Here is a 21,229-nt window from a genome sequence, read left to right as displayed (position 1 = left end):
CATCCAAGGTCCTATACCCAAAAATTCTTGAAAGAGGAAATTCCACAGACTTAAGTGCTCCACTTTCTATAATTCTGGCATATTTCAATTTCTTTTTTTACTTACATAGAAACTTTGTTATACTCACAAGTGCCTTTAGAACTAAGCTAAGAGTGGTTTATAGATACTTTTTTAAAAAATTATCTTACAAGTGGCCATTTCCACATTTAGATGCCCTTTTCCATAGTTTGCAACTTTATTTGGAACACAAATATTTCAGGAAGAATTTAGAGCTTTTAAAAGGCATTCTGCCACTTTTTGCATGAATGTTTATTTTTTGCAACATTGAATTAATTAATTATTTATCTTGATTACTGAGTCTTTTTGGAGACTCCTAAATGAATGTCTCATTTGCCTCATCCTGGTTCTGACCCCGAGAAAGATACTCAAAAGGAATGGTTAGAAAGATAACGACAAAATTTTGTCCGAATTTTGTCATACAGACCAGGTTATTAAGCAAGGTAGATATTACGTATCTAAGTATATTGGACACCCAATAAGTGGATTGTCTCACTAATTTACGGAGAAAACCCACAGCTAAAAGTGTGGGTGGGAGGGGATACAAGAGAGACAACAAAGCATTTCAGACTGGGCACTTCCTTTTGCTGATCTTCATTCACAGAACTTGGAGTCTGCCCTTACACACAAGTTCAGGGCCATATGCCCCTGTTTGCAATGGATGGACAAGTGGTATATGCTGACTTAAACCTATCCAGGGGTTCTTGCCTTACAAGTTCATCACCCCCATCACTTCCTCAAGGTAGGTACCTTTAATTTTCCTTTTGGCCTTTGTTTTATCTTCCAGAGTTTCTTCTTGGATTTAGGATTTTAAATCACTGCTCTGAGGATGAGCAGCAGTCCTATATTTATGTTATGGTGGTGCAGCATAGTTTGTCTGTAGGTAACAGTAACTGTGCAGAAAAGCACAGACCTTATAGATATCATTTTTTATCAAGATATCAGTGTGGGGGCATATGGGTGGCTCAGTCAGTTAAGTGTCTGCCTTCAGCTCCTGTCATGATCTTAAGGTCCTGGGATCGAACCCACCATCAAGGAGGCTGCTCAGTGAGGAACCTGCTTCTTCCAGTCCCCCTGCTTGTGCTCACTCACCCTCTCTGTCAAATAAATACAAAAATAAATCTTTTTTTTTTAAAGACACTAGTGTGAACATAGAACATCACTTCTATTACTGAGCCTTAAAAACCAGGAAGAAATATTTTACACGTATAAACAAAGTAATATTTTTACAGACACATTACTACCTGCCATTACCTTGTAATGGCAGTCTATATTATTCCAAATCCCTCCACAAAATACTAAGATTAAGTTCTAATGAATTCACTTCTATAGTATTTTTTCACAATGTAAAGTACAAGCTTAATGATTAACATCCTTCCTTCTCCAAAGAGAAGGGGGAGAAATTTTCTGAAAGAAAATCATATTCAAGATCAAAGACTTCAATATAATTACCATGTGATAGTTTCTGACTTTGAAACTTGATACTGGAAAAGTATTACAGTTTAGGGATGCCTGGGTGGCTCAGTCAGTTAAGCCACTGCCTTCGGCTTAGGTCATGATTCCAGGGTCCTGGGATCAAGTCCTGCCATCAAGCTCCTTGCTTGGCAGGAAGCCTGCTTCTCCCTCTGCCTGCTCTGCCTGCCACTTCCACCGCTTGTGTGCTCACTCTCACTCTCTCTCTCTCTGACAGATCAATAAACAAAATCTTAAAAAAAAAAAGTATTACAGTTTAGAAGGAGATAAGCCATGAGACACTAGAGAATACCATTAATGAACGAACTTATTTGATACTTGTTGAAATCAGCACTTTTCTGTGGCAGGGGAATAAAATGGGGAAGTGTAATGTGAAGTAATGGGTGAGGGATGCCATGATCTGGACATGGGTGAAAAAAGACTAGGAACGAGGCTGAAAATACATATGAAATTATCATGAATTTCTGAAATCTAACCAAATGTAATATTGGGATTTTTATCTAACCAGATATTCATTTCATGTTGTGCTAAGCATGTGGGCTATATCCTTTTAGGATGATTTGGTATAGGCTTGCAACTATTAAATTATCAATGTTCTAAATTGGGAAAAAAGGTTTAGGGATTACTAAATAAGTTTCACTATACTGTCCATATAGTGGTTAAGGGAAATTGAACGATTTTGATAACTACAATTGGGATTTGGTTTATCCACAGTTATTTTTTTATGGGACAGAGTAGGAGTTCTTTTACCCTATTTAGATCTAGCAAAAATGGAGAGAAAGGAAGATCGTGTTGAAAGGGAATGTCAGAAAAAAGGGAAGAGAAAAGAGGCAGGGAGATTTTCTTCAAAAGCTATTCTATAACCCCAAATCAGTGGTCCAGAAAATTTGTCTGGTCTGATTATATTTTTATCCTACAAAATATCATCCTGAAAGCTAACCTAAAAAAGTAGAAAAAACAAAATGTGTCATTAAAAACCATTGACCTGATACTACATTTGTTATGAAACCACTACTGAGCTTCTTGGCCAAATTTTTCAGGCTGTGGTTACTGTAAAATAGTGAGCACAAACAAAGGAGTCAGTAAAACCAGACAGAGATGTGATCAGTGACCTATTTTGTCACAGCCAAGGCGTTTGGTCCCTTAGAAAAATATGCAAGGTGATGGCAAAATTCCTCTAGAGGTTATTCATTCATTCGAAAATAAGCACCTCCTATGTGCCAGGCATGCTATTGGTGCTGAGACTAAGCAGTAAACAAAACAGAGAAAAAGATTTTCCTTTATTACATTTATATTATACTACTATAAACACAGATAAACAAAGAACTAAGTATATGTAAAAAGTTCATATGATATTAAGTGCAACTGAGGAAAATAAAAAAATAGAAGTGGAATTTAGTTTTGGGGGAGGGGACTGTATCAAGTGGAATATTTACAGAAGGTGATGGCGAGATGACACTGGAGTCAAGACCTGAAAGAATTGTGGGATAAATATTTTTATTAGAAAATTACTCTCGTGATTTTTCCCTATAAATCCAAAACTTAAAAGATGTCTCAAACCAGGATGCCTGGGTGGCTCCATCGGTTAAGCATCTGCCTTTGGCTCAGGTCATGATCCCAGTGTCCTGAGATCAAGCTACCTCATCAGGAAGCCCGCTTCTCCCTCTGCCTGCCGCTCCCCTTGTTTGTGCTCTCTTTCTGTCAAGTAAACAAATAAAATCTTTTTTAAAATTAAATAAATAAGATGTTGAGAACCAAAATATGTTGATAAAGTTATGATTAATTTAGGCTTCCATTTCATTAATTAATACAATCACAATTTCTGATGAACATGAGATATACAATATATTACAAAAGATATGATTACAGAGAAATACAAATGTGTTTGATATTTTGTTAGAATATGCAATGTCGTAGACATAAGTTTGTGCTATGTTACATTCATTGAAATACTGAAAATAATATGCAGCTTCACAAAACACTCTTCCTTAATGTCATGCATCTGACTCAAGTTGGAAATAATTATTTTAGATAACAATAAAGTAGAGGAATCCATGTCTAAGAACAGAATTGTAGTATATCACCGGAACCTAAAATCGTGCTTAACACAAAATAGAGCCTCAGTAGAGCTCTTTCTAAAATACCTTGACCGGATGAAGGCCATCCTTTCTAAACAAAGTCCTTTGACTTACTCCCTACAATAGGGTATGTCCTTCATTTTCACACCAGCGCTTGGCAATTTTCAAGCCTTTTCCACATCTATCCCACCTGATTACAGTGATCATTTGTCCATAAGACAAGCATAAATATTTCTGTTTTATCAATGAACAAAGCCTCAGCTGGATCTGACTGAGAATCCACCTCCTGGGACCCTAATATGTCTGATAAATGTTCTTCCCTGCTCCCAGCTCCCAACCTGAATCTGCCTATATGTGATCCCAAACGCCCTTGCTTTTTATACCAGATGTACTCAACTGGGTTAACTGAGTGTATTTTCTTAACTTCTCAGACATCTGTCAAGGTTCATCTTGGCATCCGTTTGCTCTGAAACTTGGTTGTACTGCCATTATTGTTCTTACTTTGACTGTGATTGGGTTGAGTGTTTCAGGTAAGTGATTCAAGATCATTTGCTTCAGAATACTTATATTATTTCTATCACAAATACTGGAGTATCAACATCATTTGGCCACCTCAGACTTAGTGAAAGACTAGTAAATAAAAACAATTACAAAACAACGTTTTACACAATGCTCGGCCCCAACCTCCTCTGCAAACTTTCGCCTTTCACATTTCTCTTCCTAATTGTTCTGATCATCTCATGAGGTATTTCAGATGTGCTCCCAGAACCTGTAAATGATCACAATTGTAATAAAAACATGACAATGGCAAAGAGAAATAAAAATTTCCCCTATTTACAGTTTTTTAAGTGTTACTAAATTCCAGAATGCACTAGGCGATCTCTCCCATGGGGTAGGCATGATTATATTCATTTTGAAGATAAAAAAGCTTGGTCAGGAGTCTAAACAACTTAAGAGTAGATAGCAGGTAAGTCAGTGTCTGTGTGAGTTCACTGTTCCATGTGTTTTCTTGTTTGTTTGTTTGTTTGTGTATGTATGCTGTGTTCTAACACATATGTTGTGTTCTAGACCCTTTGCTACGACATTACTATTGCTTTATCTTGCTTTATCAGCCTTGCTGAGATAATACAGTCTCCTAACATGATCAATATAACATATCCATTTCACCACATTCAGCATTTAATCTTCTTAATGGTTTCTCCTTACTTATTAGTGATACTCTTAAGACGAAACTCATCAATAGAGGAAAGCCAAGTGGATGTTCAAGAGAACAAGAATGAAACAAAAGGTAATTTGGTAGCTTGAACTTCCTAAAAATAATAGCCCATATTTGACAGATACCAAACCTTACATTAAGGTAGCATTATTTTTCTCATTTTATGTTTGACAAAACTGAGAAAAGGAAAGGATAAGTAAATTGTTTAGTCACCTAGTAAGAGGTGACAACGGAAATTACACCTGTGGCCAGACATCAAAGTCTATGATCTTAATCACCAGCTCATGCCCCCTCATGAGAAGTTGCTGCTAGAATATTCAATAATTAATAGTCAAATAACACATTAAAAAGTAAACTAGGGCTCACATGAAATATTTGATGATCTTAATGAGCATGTCAAAAAGTTAACTATTGTCCTTTTTGGCCTGAAGTTAGCAAATAGATAATTTGGCAATAAGAAATTTTCCATAGAATTTGTCATTAATTTAGTGAAATCAATTATTATCTACCTTGCAGTTTGCATGTTGTTTAAAATAAACATTTTTTGGAAAACTACATATTGGAGTCAGACCTAGTGCTGAGTAGGAATTATTATTACAGGAAACTCAGGAATAGTTTTGACTTCTACCACCATCTGATTATGTGGACTTAAATTATTCTGTCAGTGCATTAAAAAGTAGGACGTGGCTGCTTAAATGACATTGATGGTCTTTCCCTATTCTAATATTCTATGTATGATTCCACTGATGCTCAATATAACTGTAATTCCATTTATGCTCAATATAGTTCATGGTCGTGAATTTGCACTTCTTGATACCAGAATGAGCAGTAAGTCTCAAAAACCTTAAATTATAATAAAATTCATTTGTTGTTCTCACAGTGAGAATCAGAGACTTCTGTGCATTTACAATGACCTGTACATGTATGATTAGTCGCGGTGGGTGGAGACAGGATAGAAATATAACACTTAGTTATTTCTTCTTTCTGTTTACCTCAGAGAAATCAAACCTGTTAAAGTGCCCAGGAGAATGGCATCTACTCCAAGAAAAATGCTTGTTTCTTTCCCGTGCTCCCAACACTTGGAATGACAGTCTGATTGATTGTTCCACAAAAGAATCCAGTTTGCTGCTTATTCAAGATCAGGAAGAATTGGTAAATAATTAAATAAGATACCTTAGTAAAACTCAGCACTTTTTTCTAACCATACCAAGATCTTCTGACTTTAGCCCAAATGTTCTATGCAGATAGAAGTAGCAAATTTGACTTCAAGAAGCTCACAGTCTGAGAGACTATGCACAGGTGTAAGCAAATAATTGAATATTATTTGATGCATACAACAATAAGAGTATAAATGTAGACATAATAATATCACAAAGAAAGAATAATTAACTCTGATGGGGAGTTAGGAAAGATATAATAGACTAGGTACACTTGAACTCTGGTTTAGAGAACGAGTAGAAAAATGCAAACCATGAATAGCTAATGCCAATTCAATATTCAACCTTTTTTTTTTTTTTTCCATTTCATTGGTAGAAACTCATACAAAACTGGATAAATGAAAAGGGAATGCTATTTTGGATTGGATTAACATTATCAGAAAAGAAATGGAAGTGGATTAATGGCTCATTTTTAAATTCAAATGTGTGAGTATTAGACCAGCTAATTTGAATATTCACTGTACATCAGGTTTTATTTCACGATAGTAATACTGTTATGGAAGATCGAGTTTTGTGGTTTTAATTTAGTTTAGAAATTTTTAAGAGGTTCAGAATAGACTAAGATGAATGATGTTGAAGTTGGTTGGTTGAAAAGTTCCATATGTGAAAAGACATCATAGCAATATCTATTTTAATCTGCAAAAGGGTTTTAGTGGAGACAAGAAACAGAGTAACTTTTTTGGGAGAGGCACATGAAATTAAACATCTCTAGCTGGTGGCTTTTAGCATGCAAAAATTTTTAAGTAGTGTTTTTCAAGTTGTGGGACAACATGCTTTGGTTGGTCACAATCAGCCGTGGAACAGTGAATATAAGAGGGAAAAAAAAAGTAAATATCAGAGTGCAGATCCCAGACACACCAAAAGCTTACTGATTAACACATATTCTATATGCTATATATATTCTATATTGTATTCTTACAACAATATAGAAAAAATAAAATGTTATTTAAAAATCATAAGAACAGAAACGACTTTTACAGTAGTGTATTCTATTTATCCAAAAAGAAAAGCATAAACGTGAAAAATGTATTCTATTTATCCAAAAATAAATGCATAAGAGTGTGTAGTCCAAACCCATGTTTGAGGGTCAGCTGTGTATTTTAACTAGTGGTGTAAAGGAGACAGTTATTTGAGGAAATGGGATTAATATGGCTTGATTAATGGGATAAATATGGCTTGATTAATCTGAATTGATACTGCACAGGTAAATTACATATTTTAACAGAATTCATGGTTAATTGTACAACAAGGGAAGAGTATTTTTTTTTCATCAGAAGCAAAAACATGTAGGAATTCAATAATGTTTCTGTAAAGAACTTTTTGATAGGGCACCTGGGTGGCTCAGTGGGCTAAGGCTTCTGCCTTCGGCTCAGGGTCCTGGGATTTAGTCCTGTGTCAGGTTCTCTGCTCAGCAGGGAGCCTGTTTCCTTCTCTCTCTCTCTCTGCCTGCCTTTCTGCCTACTTGTGATCTCTCTCTCTGTCAAATAAATAAATAAAATCTTAAAAAAAACTTTTTGTTAAATTTTTCAGAAGAGATATTATGTCACATTTTTTAGTCTTTGATTCAATCAAATTTGCATAAATTATAGTTAAAATTTTTTACCATTCAAAAAACATGAGGAATATGAGGAAAAAACATGAAATTTAAAACACAGGAGCATGTTCAAGTTTATCAAAGCTGTAGTGGAAAGTGTTAAACATTGAAAAAAAGCTGGCTTCATTAGATCATTTTCACATTGTTTGACCCATGTTCTAAACTATTGTTTCAAATATGATTCTTTAAAATATTACTTTAAAGTAAGTGTTCTGGGATGTGCAGTTGGCTAAGCATCTGACTCCTGGTTTCGGCTCAGGTCACGATCCCAGGGTCACGGGACAGACCCTCATGTTGGGTTCTGTGCTCAGCAGAGTCTGCGTGGAATTCTCTCTCCCTCTGTCTCTCCCCCTTGTGCTCTCTCACTCTTTCTAAAATAAATAAATCTAGGGTGCCTGGGTGGCTCAGTGGGTTAAGCCGCTGCCTTCGGCTCAGGTCATGATCTCAGGGTCCTGGGATCGAGTCCCGCATCAGGCTCTCTGCTCAGCAGGGAGCCTGCTTCCCTCTCTCTCTCTCTGCCTGCCTCTCCATCTACTTGTGATTTCTCTCTGTCAAATATAAATAAATAAAAAAATAAAATAAATAAAATAAAATAAATAAATCTAAAATAAATAAATAATAAATAAATAAAGTGTCCTGAAAAGGTAAGCATACTCATTTTGTTAAATAAAATCTATCCTCACACCACATGTACACCACAAACACACACAGCAAAACACGCCAAAAACAACACCCACATACACCAAACACACATCACACATATACCACACACACCACACACACCACACACAAAACATACTCACTACACATATACAACACATATATACACCACATGTATTCTACACATATACCACACACACACAGAGCACAGAAACACACATAAAAATCTGTCCTCATATTTTTATATGCTTTCTGGGTATTATATCCTATACTTTACATATAAATGAAATTTTGATACTGACTTACTTTTAATTTTTAAGACATACAGTAAAAGTTAATTTTGGTTGATTCAATTTAACATATGTGTACTTATTTTACTGAGGTTCATAATGAAATTGAAAAACATACTGAAGTGTCTCTGAGCAGAAATATAGGTAAAGTGGATGAATTAAATTCAGCTGAACATTCCATTTTACTCTGGAATAAAAATGATGCTTTGAGTAAGATGGTGGTGATCAGATAAATGTAGAAGGTATCGGGTTATAGTAGAAAAGGCATCAGATTCTGCCTTCATTTTAACTGTCAGCCTGGCTTGCTGGTACAGAGAAAAATAGAGAGTGATGATAATTTTTCTCACAGGACTGTTTAGGGATTAAATGAGATAAGGTTAGAGAGCCAATCTGAGATCTGGTCAAAGAAAGCTTGGGAAGCCATTAATAGCCTTTTGGAAAGACAGTCATTGGCCTGTCCATCTGAGCATTAAAAAATATATCTTGAAAGCTGAAGAAGGGATCAAAAAGATAGAAGAAATAAAACATGGTGGATTTCGGCAATAGCCCCATTGAGAGAAGTTCATAATTTGACAAAAGTGTCAGACACTAGGGAAGAATCAGATTGGCCACTGAGGACCAAGGAACTGCATGAAGAAATGCAATGAAGTAACAAAGAAAAGCTGTGACAGAACCCTGTCCACAGCCACCACTCCACTCGGTTTGAAACACATACGTGAGTCTTGAACTCACCCCATTCCTGGCACCTGACCCTAATGCTGCCTATTCCACTCTCACCCTCACCAGCAGTGAACCCCAAACCTCCTGTTTGTTGGAACTAATGGCATGTTGAAGCACACACCCTCCAACCTCTATCTGGAATGGGGAAAAAAGGAAACTTCTGACCACATGCCATACAAAGAAAGCGTCTTTTCCTAGCTGTGTCCATCTGTAGACCCTGTATGTTCCTCACTCACTGCATACTTAATACATTTACTTTACATTTACATTTACTTTTAAGCATTGTCATACTTTCACATGTGCCATCTCAATGTCTCCCCCAAATATTAGTGGTTATGTCCTGTATATTTAAGAAAATTGAAGTTCAGTAATGAAATTTCACATGATATGTTAATGATAGAATAAGAATAAGAAGAGAATCCCAGTTTCCAAAGCTTGTCTTCTTTGTATATGTTATTATGAAGCTTCTTGTTAGAGGAGATGCTTTTCCAGTGAAGATGAACTTGCAAGTTCCAAAGATAGGTAGAGCTTTAAATTAAAGGGTTATTTCAGGGTTCCTTGGTGGCTCAGATCTCAGGGTCATGGAATTGAGCCCCATGTCCAGCCCAGAGTTGAGTCCCACATCAGGCTCCACACTCAGCATGGAGTCTGCTTGGGAGTTTCTCTCCCTCTCCCTCTGCTCCTCCCCCTATTTGTGCTCTAAATAAATAAAAAAATGAAATATTTTTTTGAAAAATTTTATACCATTATATTTGTGACTGTGTACTTATGCTATACTTAATAATTTAGCATCCCATTGTTGCCTGAAATTTACAGGAGACACTGGCTACATGAGGAGAATTGATTATGTGCGAAAATCCGAAACACTAAGGGAAGCTTTTCTTTTGCTCCACAGATTACAAATTACTGGTTCTACTCAAGAAAGCAGCTGTGTTTTCATCTCACAGACAGGAATTGTTTCTGACTACTGTGACACAGAAAATCGATGGATCTGCCAAAAAGAACTAAAACCTGTCAGAAATAAAGTATGTTCTGAGTCTTGACTATACATTCCCTCTCAATTTCTTTACTCTTCATTACATGTCTCTGCAATTTCAACTATATAGACAGCTAAACTGGCCTAATGTGTATTTAGTAATGCAAAGTGAACTGTGGATCTTACAGAAGTTCATGTCTAATCTGCTTATTAAATGAATGAGGAAACAAATATATGGGGAAAACATGTATTATTTTTTAAAAAGATTTTATTTATTTATTTGACAGAAAGAGACCGTGAGAGAGGAAACACAAGCAGGGGAAGAGGGAGAGAGAGAAGCAGGCTTCCTGCTGGGCAGAGAGCCAAATGCAGGGCTCCATCCCAGGACGCTGGGATCATGACCTGAGCCAAAGGCAGACACTCAACCGATTGAGCCACCCAGGTGCCCCGACATGTATCATTTTTAAGATACAGTGATTTTCTATGGAAAGAAGCCCAGAACAACTGAGAGAAATGGTTTCCAGTCCTGACATATATGTGTGTCCTTCATCAATTTCCTCTATGCCTTAGCTCACCTCTTGAATAGTTTTAGTAAAAGATTACTAAAGTCCTGTGACTATTTCATAGCCAATGATTTTTCATATCATTACACAACTGGATTGTGGCAGAACATTGACTTAAGTCCATTCTGTTGACTCTGATAGAATCTCATAACCAAAGAATCTCAGAAAGGGATCTACACTCTTCCCGCCCTTCCAATGTTCTTCACATTTTTTTTCTCATTACTTCTGTTTTCCATGTCTCCTTTCTATGGCTCACATTCATGCTGCAAGAAATATGCAATTAAATTCTCCATTATTTAATGGAAAATAAGTGTTTTTTTTCAACAAAAGGGAAATGTTTATTCAGATAAATTACATGAGTGTTAACTTTTTTTTAAAACATGCCACATCTTCTATGGAGATCAAATAAATAATAATACTGGAGACTTATAATAAAATTTCTGGAAAATAGATATACACTTACTCTAATCATTCAATGCCAATTTGAATTATATAAATTCTAGTACATACTATGATGACCAAAATAACATTTGACTTTCTGTTTTCCATAATGATTTATAATACTTGTTAATATACAATTTTGAATATGTCAAAAACCCAAAGTATAATTCATTTATGTAAGTTAAGAAAGAAATTACTTAGACTTTGAAGTGTTTGTCACTTTTGAAGAAGAGACCTGTAAAGAACAGAAACCTGAAAAAAAAATGTGTTTCTGTAATTGACAATGTAGATTTCCATCCCTTGAAATGATGTTCAGTGCAACTCTCTTTTTTTTTTTTTTTTTAATTTTTTTTTTTTTTTTTTTTTTTTTTTTTTTTTTTTTTTTAAAGATTTTATTTATTTATTTTACAGAGAGAGATCACAAGTAGGCAGAGAGGCAGGCAGAGAGAGAGAGAGGAGGAAGCAGGCTCCTGCTGAGCAGAGAGCCCGATGCGGGACTCGATCCCAGGACCCTGAGATCATGACCTGAGCCGAAGGCAGCGGCTTAACCCACTGAGCCACCCAGGCGCCCAACTCTCTTTTTTTTTTTTTAAGATTTTATTTATTATTTGACAGAGAGAGACACAGCAGAGAGAGGAAACATAAGCAGGGGGAATCGGGGAGGGAGAAGCAGGCTTCCCACCAAGCAGGGAGCCTGATGCCCAGCTTGATCCCAGGACCCTAGGATCCCAGAAACCTAGGATCATGACCTGAGCCGAAGGCAGACACTTAACAACTGAGCCACCCAGGCACCCCTCAGTGTAACTTTCCAAAGAGAATAGGGTACGGTGCTCTAAAACCATCCAGTTAATCTAGAATTCATTCCAAACATGGATCTATTCCTTCTCTTACACTTGTTAGATCCCAAATGAAGTGTTCTTAATGGACACATCTGTAAGAAAGTTTTACAATGAAACTTACTCCAAAAAGTTAGTTTCTGTCACCAGGATTTTCTATTGCAGTATCAGATGATCAATTAAATTTATCATTGGATAGGATACCAGAGATCATCTCTGAGACTCGAACTAGGAAGGTGCAGCTCCCTGAGGAAAGCATGTCTAACCATATTCCAAGCACATTAAAAAATATTAGATCTACTATGGTGAGTGTTATGAATTGTGTAAGACTGATGGATCACAGACCGTACCTCTGAAACAAATAACACATTATATGTTAATCTAAGAAAATTTTTTTTAAAAATTAGATCTAAGAAACAATTCTGGTTACAGTACTTGAGTCAGTGTTTACTGACATAAACTAAGTGCTACTCTAAAATATGTACCAAATACTTGGTACATCATTTAAGATCTACCATCTACACTTCCGCTATGTGGCCCATAAGCTCTGTGTGCAGGCTCCTTACCGATCTCCAAATCCTTCCTGATGTTGTATGATTTCAAAGTATAATACGTGTTGTCCCATGAGTGTGAGGTCCTCTTTTCACACATCTTCATGCTTGGACTAGAAAAACCAGAGTAGTTGCGGATGGCTTAAATCAAATGTTAATTCCTTTCTGGATGTTTCTTCAAACTTCTCTGTCTCCCCCAATTTGTAATTTATTTCTCTTTACTTTTCCAAAATACAAGTACATTTCTTCTTTGCTATATTATAAGAATTGCTTTTATGTTTCTGAGGCTGGTTCCACAGCTCTCCTGGCTAACGCTGCACAAGTACCAAGACAGAACAATGAAAAGAAGAAAAGGAAATCCCTGACTTGTTTTAATATCGTGAGCTAAGCTGAGTAATGACACAGTGTAGTCTATTCATGTCACAGTAGATGGACCTTGAGGCTGGACCAGTGAGATTCCTTCTCTTTATTTTCCCCACCATGACTTGGAGATTTGAAGACCGTTTTTGGAGATTTGCTTCCGTTTTACTTCCTGTACACTCATTTCACAGCCTGCTGCTATAGGGGCAGTGCATGGTAAAAAGTAGTTTTCGTGGTATCTTATAAGCCTGATGAATCTCAGGCCTGTACCTCTGAAACCAATCATACATTATATGTTAATTAATTGAATTTAAATTTTGAAAAAAATTTTAAGTGGTTCTTGCGGAAAAACCCTTATGTTGGAAAAAAAACTAAAAATAAGATATTCTTGATACATTAGCTTAGCTTTTTTAAAAGTCATTGCCCAGATGTGTAGGCAGCCAGGCCCGAGATTCTTTTGCTTTGCAAGTAACCGGCTCTTGCACTTCGCTTGTTTGCCGTGGACTCCATCCTGCCACCTTGTGGACTTAACTGGTTTGGGTTGTGGTTTCCAGGCTGAGCTTGTTCTGCTCCAACCAAGAAAAAGTAGAACAAAGGAAAAAAAAAAAAAAAAAAAACCACCTGAAACTGATGTTTGTGTCAAGTGTACTCGAATAAAAAAATAAATAATTAATTAAAAATTTAAAAAAAAAATTAAGGAATTTTGCCATGGATAAATGATACAAACAAACAATAAATAGTACTATATCAGGAAAGTTTTTTTCCATTCTGTCCCATTGCAATGCCTTATTTCTTTCGTAACACATGAAATGGGGTAATTATTTTGTTTATCTGTTTATTGTTTTGTTATTGTTATTTTGGTAGGCCAACTCTTGATCATGGCTCAGGTCATAATTCCCAGGGTTCTGGGATTGAGCCCCATGTGGGGTTCTATGCTCAGCAGCAAGTCTGCTTGAGGATTCTCTCTCCCTCTCCCTCTGCCCCAACTCATGCATGCTCTAACTCTCTCTCTCTCTCAAAGTAAATAACTTCCTCTCAAAATCTTTTAAGAAAATCATGAACTCTGTGAGAGGAAGGACCTATGTAGCATTATTAAACAATGTGTGGTTCTGGCACATAGTAAGTTCTCAGTATTTCCTGCACAAATAAATTATTATACAATCAGATTTGTTGATTGAATGGGCTTGCCAAGATGGTCCTTGCTTGGGGTCTCTAATGTGACTGAAGTGAGATGGTGATGGGGACTGGCGTTATCTCAAAGCAAAGCTTTCCTCACCAATATCTGTGGTTACTGATTAGAACTGTTGCCTCAAACCTTATCAGGGTGGATGGCTGAGTTAAAACAACAGTTTTTCTAAAAAGACCATTTTTCAAAAATAATAAAAGCAGCACAGAATGACTTGTCAGCATTTAGGAAGTGACCCACTGATAGAGCTGGAACCCAAATCTGATCTCCCAAGTATATGAAGGCGATTGCGTATCTACCTCTCCATCTACCCCAACATAATCTAGTGGGGCCCTTTCAAAACAAACTTTCGAACACTGTATACTCGAGAGTGTGCTTTGGATCTATCATTTGTGATTCATGGGAAATTTTCAAAATATTCAATAACTTTAGGAAATAGGGAACTACTTCACGGCTACAATTCCCAGACAAAGACATTCAGTAAGCATAATCTCTAAATGTACTTCAATTCTACTTAAACAGCTCTCCAGATAGCTTGTTTTCTTCTCCAGGTTTGTATTCAGATACTTTTATTCATTAGTAATGATTCTTCAAGCTGAAAGCACAAAAGGCAGTACCCAATTATTACACATTATTTCAACTTTTTTTTTTTTTTTTTTTTAGGTTTTATTTATCTGTTTGACAGAGAGGGACACAGTGAGAGAGGGAACACAAGGAGGGGGAGTGGGAGAGGGAGAAGCAGCCTTCCAGTCTCTGAGCTGGGAGCCTGATGCAGAGCTCAATCCCACAACCCTGGAATCATGACCTGAGCCAGAGCCCAATGACTGAGCCACCCAGGTGCCCCTATTTCAACTTCTTGTTTGGTGCTAATGCAATTACAGGGTGATTTAAATGAATGATTCCTTTGTACATGAAGCGATTTTTGCCAACCAGCAATGGAAGGGTGGATCCCTTCATCACAGTGAGCTCCTCAGTCACAGTGACCTCTGCCTGTCTCTTCACTGATGTGTCCCAAGAACCTAGAAAGATGTCAGGCAGATACTCAGCGAATACTGAATGAATAATGATTTAAAAAGAAAAATAAATATTCTATGTCAGTTTATTTCGTAAGAAATTGTAAGTAGTTAAGAAAACAAAGTTTCAAGGGGCACCTGGATGGCTCAGTCGGGTAAACACCTGCTTTCAGCTCAGGTCATGATCCCGGGATCCTGGGGTGGAGCCTGGAGTTGGGCTCCTTGCTTAGTAGGGACCCTGCTTCTCCCTCTCCCTCTGCCCATCTCCCTACTCATGGGTGTATGTGTGCGTGCATGTGTGTGCGCGTGTGTGTATGCGTGCGCGTGCGTGTGTGTTCCCTCTCAGATAAATAAATAAAATCTTTTAAAAATGATGTTTCAAGAGCATATAGCATATGGGATGAGGATGCCTTTGTTTGTGCTGTTTTTCTGAGTGAATGCCCTTCTTTTCTCTGAACCTGTTGGGAATGTTGAGTATTTTTAAAGACTCAATTAAGTTCTACCTTAGATAAAGCACCTTGTGATTGTTTGAGCTGCAGGAGATGCTGATTTTTGTGAAATCTTATAGCACTTTCAGGTTTGGTCACATACTTGTGTTAAATTTATTATCAATTACCTTATTTCTCAATTTTGTTATTATGCTAAGACAAATACAGTCTTTAGAGTCATTCATTGTATTTCTTTTAAAATTTTCACACTACATAGTGTATAATTGAGCGGCTTCTGGCTTATCAATATTCTTTCCTGAATTAGCATCCATTGGAGTTATCAGACAGAGACAAAAGCAACCCAGAGGAAGAATTGCTAAAACAAACCAAAATAATATCCAAAATTTCTAACCAATCAAATCAGAGCAAGCAAGTCAGCAGCAAATTATTATTAAATTTTTCAGATTTAATTAATGGAATTATACAATGCTAAAACTGATTTATACTAGAAACAATAAGTACAAGTACAACTGTACTTGCTACCTGAGTCAGTTAGGTTTTCTAACATGACAGATCACCTCAAAACTCATGGCTTAAAACTTGATTTAGTTTTGCTTATGAGATCAATGGTTAGCTGGAAGTTTCTACTGATCTGATCTTAGTTCAGTTGATGTTGCCTGGGCTCACTCATGAACCTTTGGGCTACTGACCAAGCATCTGAAGGCTGACTGGGCTGGGGGACCCTCGTTACCTGTGAGGCGATTGGCTCACTGTCCACTTGGCCAGCAGGTTCAGGCATTTCTTATTCTCCATCAGGTTATCTCAAGTTATTCAGATGGTGGCTAGGAGAGTTCCAAGAGGTAGAGGGGCCTAGGTTTGCCAGTAGACTCTGTCACTCTCCCCACGTTTTGTTAGACAAATCCAGTAAAAAAACTAGCCCAGTTCAAGGAGTGGGGATAGTAGACTTCTGATCTTAATGGGAGGAGGTGCCAAGTATCCCTACAAAGGGCATGGGTACAATGGAGGAGCAGAGAAGCAGGACTGGTGCTATTTCTTTTTACTCAATTTACATATAGCCCTTCAAAATGATTTCTATTTGTACCATACTTTACACAGTGTATATGCAGAAATTTCTTCTGTTAATTGGGATATCAGTTCTAGATGTCCAAGAGGCATTTTCCAATGGAAGGATTCAACAATTCTATGACTTTATCCCCAAAAATTAGAGGGGGGGGGGAAATAAAAGGGACTTTCAATCAATAAAATTTGTCAGTCAGTTCGAAAACATGTTTTTCCTATGAAATGGACTTTAGTTTCAAGGGGGGATAGAGTTGCAAATAGTTTGATAACAGTGGACATGATAGAAGAGGGATGATCTGGTTGCTTTGGAAGCTACCAGAAAACAGTAAAAAGACACCAGCCTCCTGGGTACAGCTGTCAGAATGTTAGTGAGGGTCATGAACAAAATGAATTGGTGCATGCAGTCGGAGAAAGATGAAATGCACAAGATAATTGATTCAGAGCCAGCTCTATTTCCTTCTCCCATCAAAGAAATGTATCATTTAAATCTTTCCAGATCTTTACCATACGTCCTGTTGCCCACTGCCTCTTCATCCCTCTTAGCCTTGTTGCTTTACTCTCTCCACGTTGCTTACATATGGGACGGCAATGCATAGGAGCAGAGGAGGAAAATCGGCTCTGGCGAACTGTCTCTATAGTAGCAATTACAGAAATCTAGTGTATGTACATACGCTTTCAGAAATACCTATCCATGTGCTACAAACCGATAAGTGCCCACGAATACTTTATGGCATCTGCAATCATACTTGTATATATCTTACAAGGGACTATGTTTCTTTCTCCACAGGAAACTTGTCAGAGCAACAGAATGTCAGTGGGGTTTATCAGGCATTGGCTTCCAGGGTCAATGTCTCTGAGGACTAAGATGCAAGTAGTTCATTATTAGATATTTACCATATTCAAGTTGAACCAAAAAGAGAAAGGACTTTTTTTTTTTTTTTTTTTAACAGCTGGAAAGAAAGTGAAAGATCCCTGAGTCTAACTTTTTATTCCATTTTACATGTGAAAGCTACTTATAGTTGACTTGGATACGTCACAGATTAAGCATTAATTGAGCCAGGACTAAATACTAGATTTCTCCCAATCAGTCCTTGCTTCTTTCTATTTCTGTGTCTCTTCTACTTTCCAGAATGCCCATGTGAATGTTAACTTCTCAGTTTTAAGTGTGAATTTTCTCTGTGATTCTTACCTCCGAGATTTTTACACATTTCTCTATTGAAGATGTTGTGTTAGGAAGTATGCTTTTCTGGAAGCTCCTTTCACTGCAGAAGCGTCCGTATGAAAATTCAAAAGTGAGTCTACCGCCACCTTGTGACCATCGTGTGCAGCTGCAACAGTAAAAATGCAGTTTTGGGGCACCTGCGTGACTCAATAGGTTAAGCCTCTGACTTTTGGTCTCTGCTCAGGTCATGACGTCAGGGTCCTGGAATGGAGCACAGTTAGGCTCTGGGCTGAGCACAGAGTCTACTTGTCCCTCTCCCTCGCTCCTGTCCCTCCTAGTGCACGCGCTCTCTTGCTATCTCTCATAAATAAATAAAATCTTTAAAAAATAAAGAAATAAAAATGCAGTTTCCAGAGGGAAAGTTTCACATTTACAAAAAAAGTTCAATAAACATCAATATTTTCCTTACCTAGATCTAACACTTATTACAACTTTTCCATGTGAACTTTACCTCTCTTTTGCTTTTTATTACCCTCTTTTCTGAATGATTTGAAAGTAAGCTGCACACAATAGAAATTGATCTATGCAAATTAAAAATTATTTAATGTATATTCTAAGATATATTTGTATCCAAATTTTCCCAAAATGTTTTTAGAACCCCTTCCTTTTTCCTTAAAAAAATAAAAAATAAAATCCTGGTTTAAAGGGATATCTATTCTGTTTACTCTACTACCATACATATCTTTTCAACAAAATGTCTCAATCTGTAAAATACTGTTTCTCAGTGTTACATGTGAGTGCTATATGACTTTTTAAATCATCCCCACTTTGTTTATTTTTTTGTTTTGTTTGTTTCAGAGATGAGATAGGAGCTCTGAGATGTTGGCGAGCTATCACTTTTTTCTAAAAGTCTTTTCTGAACAGAAGTGTAATATAGATTAAGCAATGAGAAAATAAATGGGTTCAAGTCCTAATCCAGCCACAGAAATTGTATTATCCTGCATAATGTTGTGCCCGAGTTTTTGCCTCCAAGAGACCACCAAGGAGCCAAGCACCGATGCAATCATATGAGGCTTTATTTGACAAGCTTAAGCTTGGGCCCAAGTATACCCAACACAGCAGAGTAGGGACTTGGACGCCGAGCCAGATTACAGTCAGAGTTTTTAAAGGCAGAGTAAGGGTGGACTCGGTGGTGGGTGAGGACAAAGGGGTGTTCAGAGGGCTACTGGGGTAAAGAAGACTGTCAGGATATTGAAGTCCTGTTTACTATCAAGCCAAGGCCACTTTCCCTCTAGTGAGATACTAACATAAAGACAATTGGGAGTCTCCTGGTGGAATGTCACATACCTGCTATCAAGTGTCCTTGTTAGTGAGATTTAGGTTTAGAAGAAATTTAACTTTATTTACTTTTTATTCTACCTCAGCCTCCTTCAGTTTTGTTTATGGAGGGGAGGGTGACATTAGGGCTTGAGGAATTGAGTTATGTGCCTCTGGAAATCAGGCTATTGATAAGGTAACTTCTGTTGTAAATCACTGGGACATTTGTAAACCAAGGGAGACTCCTGTCCTGCAGGATTGTGATCTCTTTGAGTTAACTATTTGTTTATCTTTTAGGGACGCCAGGGGTGGCTGAGGAATCTCACACATACTACCAAGGGGAGGGGAGCAAGTGGAGAGGGGGTGCAAGGTGCCAGTTTTTGCTTTGCCAAGATGGCTGTACTTACATCGGGGCTAGACTCGAGGTGGGTACAGCCTAGTTTTTCTTGGCCTCCACACATAAGTGAATTAAACTATTGGATATTTAATTTATCTACCGATAACAAGACCACTCAAGACAATGACATTCTTTCTGGGTAGGAAATTGGCCCCAATCCTATACTTAAAATTATGCAATGCTGTCAATATCAATTATTATAAATTATTATAAATTATTGTTGAAATTCTCTTTTGTTCAAGAATTATTTAGAGGAGTGATCTACTTTTTTTCCAAGCATTGAGTTTTTTGTTTTCAATGTTTTAGTGGTTTCTAAAATAATGACAATATATTTAAATTTATACTTTGTATTTTTTGAAAAAGAAATGGTGTATTCTCTGAGGTACATAATTTAAATAGCTCATGAATCTGCCTTATTATTCGTATTGCAGTGTGTTGTATCTTTATGAATCTTTAGTCAAGTGACTCTATAGAATGTGGCATCTGGGATGACAAAGTTTCCCAACGTAATTTTGACTCTACATATTCCACATATATCTTAAAACATTTCTATAGATATTAATAACCTGTACTGTGGTACATTAAAATTCAGAATCAATTATTCATTGAAGAAATAGTGGCTTATCTACAAGCCTGCCAATTTTTGTCACTTAGGATATGTCAGTGAACATAGCAGAGAAAGACCCCAGACCTCATTAATCTTCCATTCTTTAATGTTTAGAATAACAACAACAAGGAAAAATAAGTACGCGTGTAAAAGGTGTTAAATAATAAGGAAGGAAAAAAAGGAAACAAAAGGTGATGGATGTGAGGGATACTGGTGGTGTAGACTGCTCTACTAAAAAAGACGGTCAATGGCAGATATATTGAGCATAACCTTGAAGAGAGTAGATGAGACAGGCAAGAGACTATCACAGTGAAAGCAGATCCAGGTAAAAAGGAAGAGCCAATGAAAATCAAAAGTAGGGCCAGCACATTCCAGGAACAGCAAGATGGGCGGGAGCTAAGTCAATGCAGGTGCAGTGGCAGGAACTGGTGTCAGCAAGATAACAAGGCAGGACGGCACAAACCCTATAGGTCATTGTAAGGAGTTCGGCTTTTCCTCTGTGGGAAATGGGAAGCCGTTGTGAGGTTTAGAGCACAGTAAGGGCTTGAACTGGTTTACATTTTGAAATGTTCCATGTGGTTTCTGTATTTTTTTTTTAAGATTTTATTTATTTATTTGACAGAGAGAAATCACAAGTAGATGGAGAGGCAGGCAGAGAGAGAGAGAGGGAAGCCCGATGCGGGACTCGATCCCAGGACTCTGAGATCATGACCTGAGCCGAAGGCAGCAGCTTAACCCACTGAGCCACCCAGGCGCCCTGTGGTTTCTGTATTAAGAGACTCTGGAGGGCAAAGACAAGCGAGGGAACAGGTACGGAAGCAGCTGTGATAACGTGGGAAGGCAAGGATGGTGGCTCCGAGTGGGGTGACAGCAGGGGGTGTGGCGAGAGGTGCTTAGATTCTGGATATATTTTAAAGGAGAAATTAATAGGGTTTCCTGACGGATTAGTGTGCTATGTGAGAAGTAGAGGACAGTTGGGAATAACTCCAGGTTGTATGGCCTTAGCC

General features: G+C 37.4%; 1 protein-coding gene across 4 annotated transcripts; it reads left to right on the top strand.

The window, feature by feature from the left end:
* The first annotated feature begins 633 nt into the window (after nucleotides 1-633).
* KLRB1 (killer cell lectin like receptor B1) lies at nucleotides 634-11,215 on the top strand. 4 transcript variants are annotated; one of them, XM_059404721.1, is made up of 7 exons: nucleotides 634-799; nucleotides 4,040-4,138; nucleotides 4,822-4,896; nucleotides 5,822-5,976; nucleotides 6,358-6,467; nucleotides 10,201-10,330; nucleotides 10,569-11,214. In XM_059404721.1, the coding sequence occupies exons 1-7, from the start codon at nucleotides 700-702 to the stop codon at nucleotides 10,680-10,682; spliced, it is 783 nt and encodes a 260-aa protein (XP_059260704.1). In that variant the 5' UTR covers nucleotides 634-699; the 3' UTR covers nucleotides 10,683-11,214. The 4 variants fall into 4 exon arrangements, with proteins under 4 accessions (XP_059260704.1, XP_059260707.1, XP_059260705.1 ...); XM_059404724.1 differs by lacking the exon at nucleotides 4,040-4,138 and having other exon boundaries at nucleotides 10,569-11,215; XM_059404722.1 differs by lacking the exon at nucleotides 10,569-11,214 and having other exon boundaries at nucleotides 10,201-10,353.
* Nucleotides 11,216-21,229: the final 10,014 nt, after the last annotated feature.

This window comes from Mustela nigripes, chromosome 6, assembly GCF_022355385.1.
Source record: "Mustela nigripes isolate SB6536 chromosome 6, MUSNIG.SB6536, whole genome shotgun sequence".
Classification (NCBI taxonomy): domain Eukaryota; kingdom Metazoa; phylum Chordata; class Mammalia; order Carnivora; family Mustelidae; genus Mustela; species Mustela nigripes.
The sequence above is the reverse complement of the archived record's forward strand: the minus strand, read 5'-3'. Positions and strand labels throughout refer to the sequence as shown.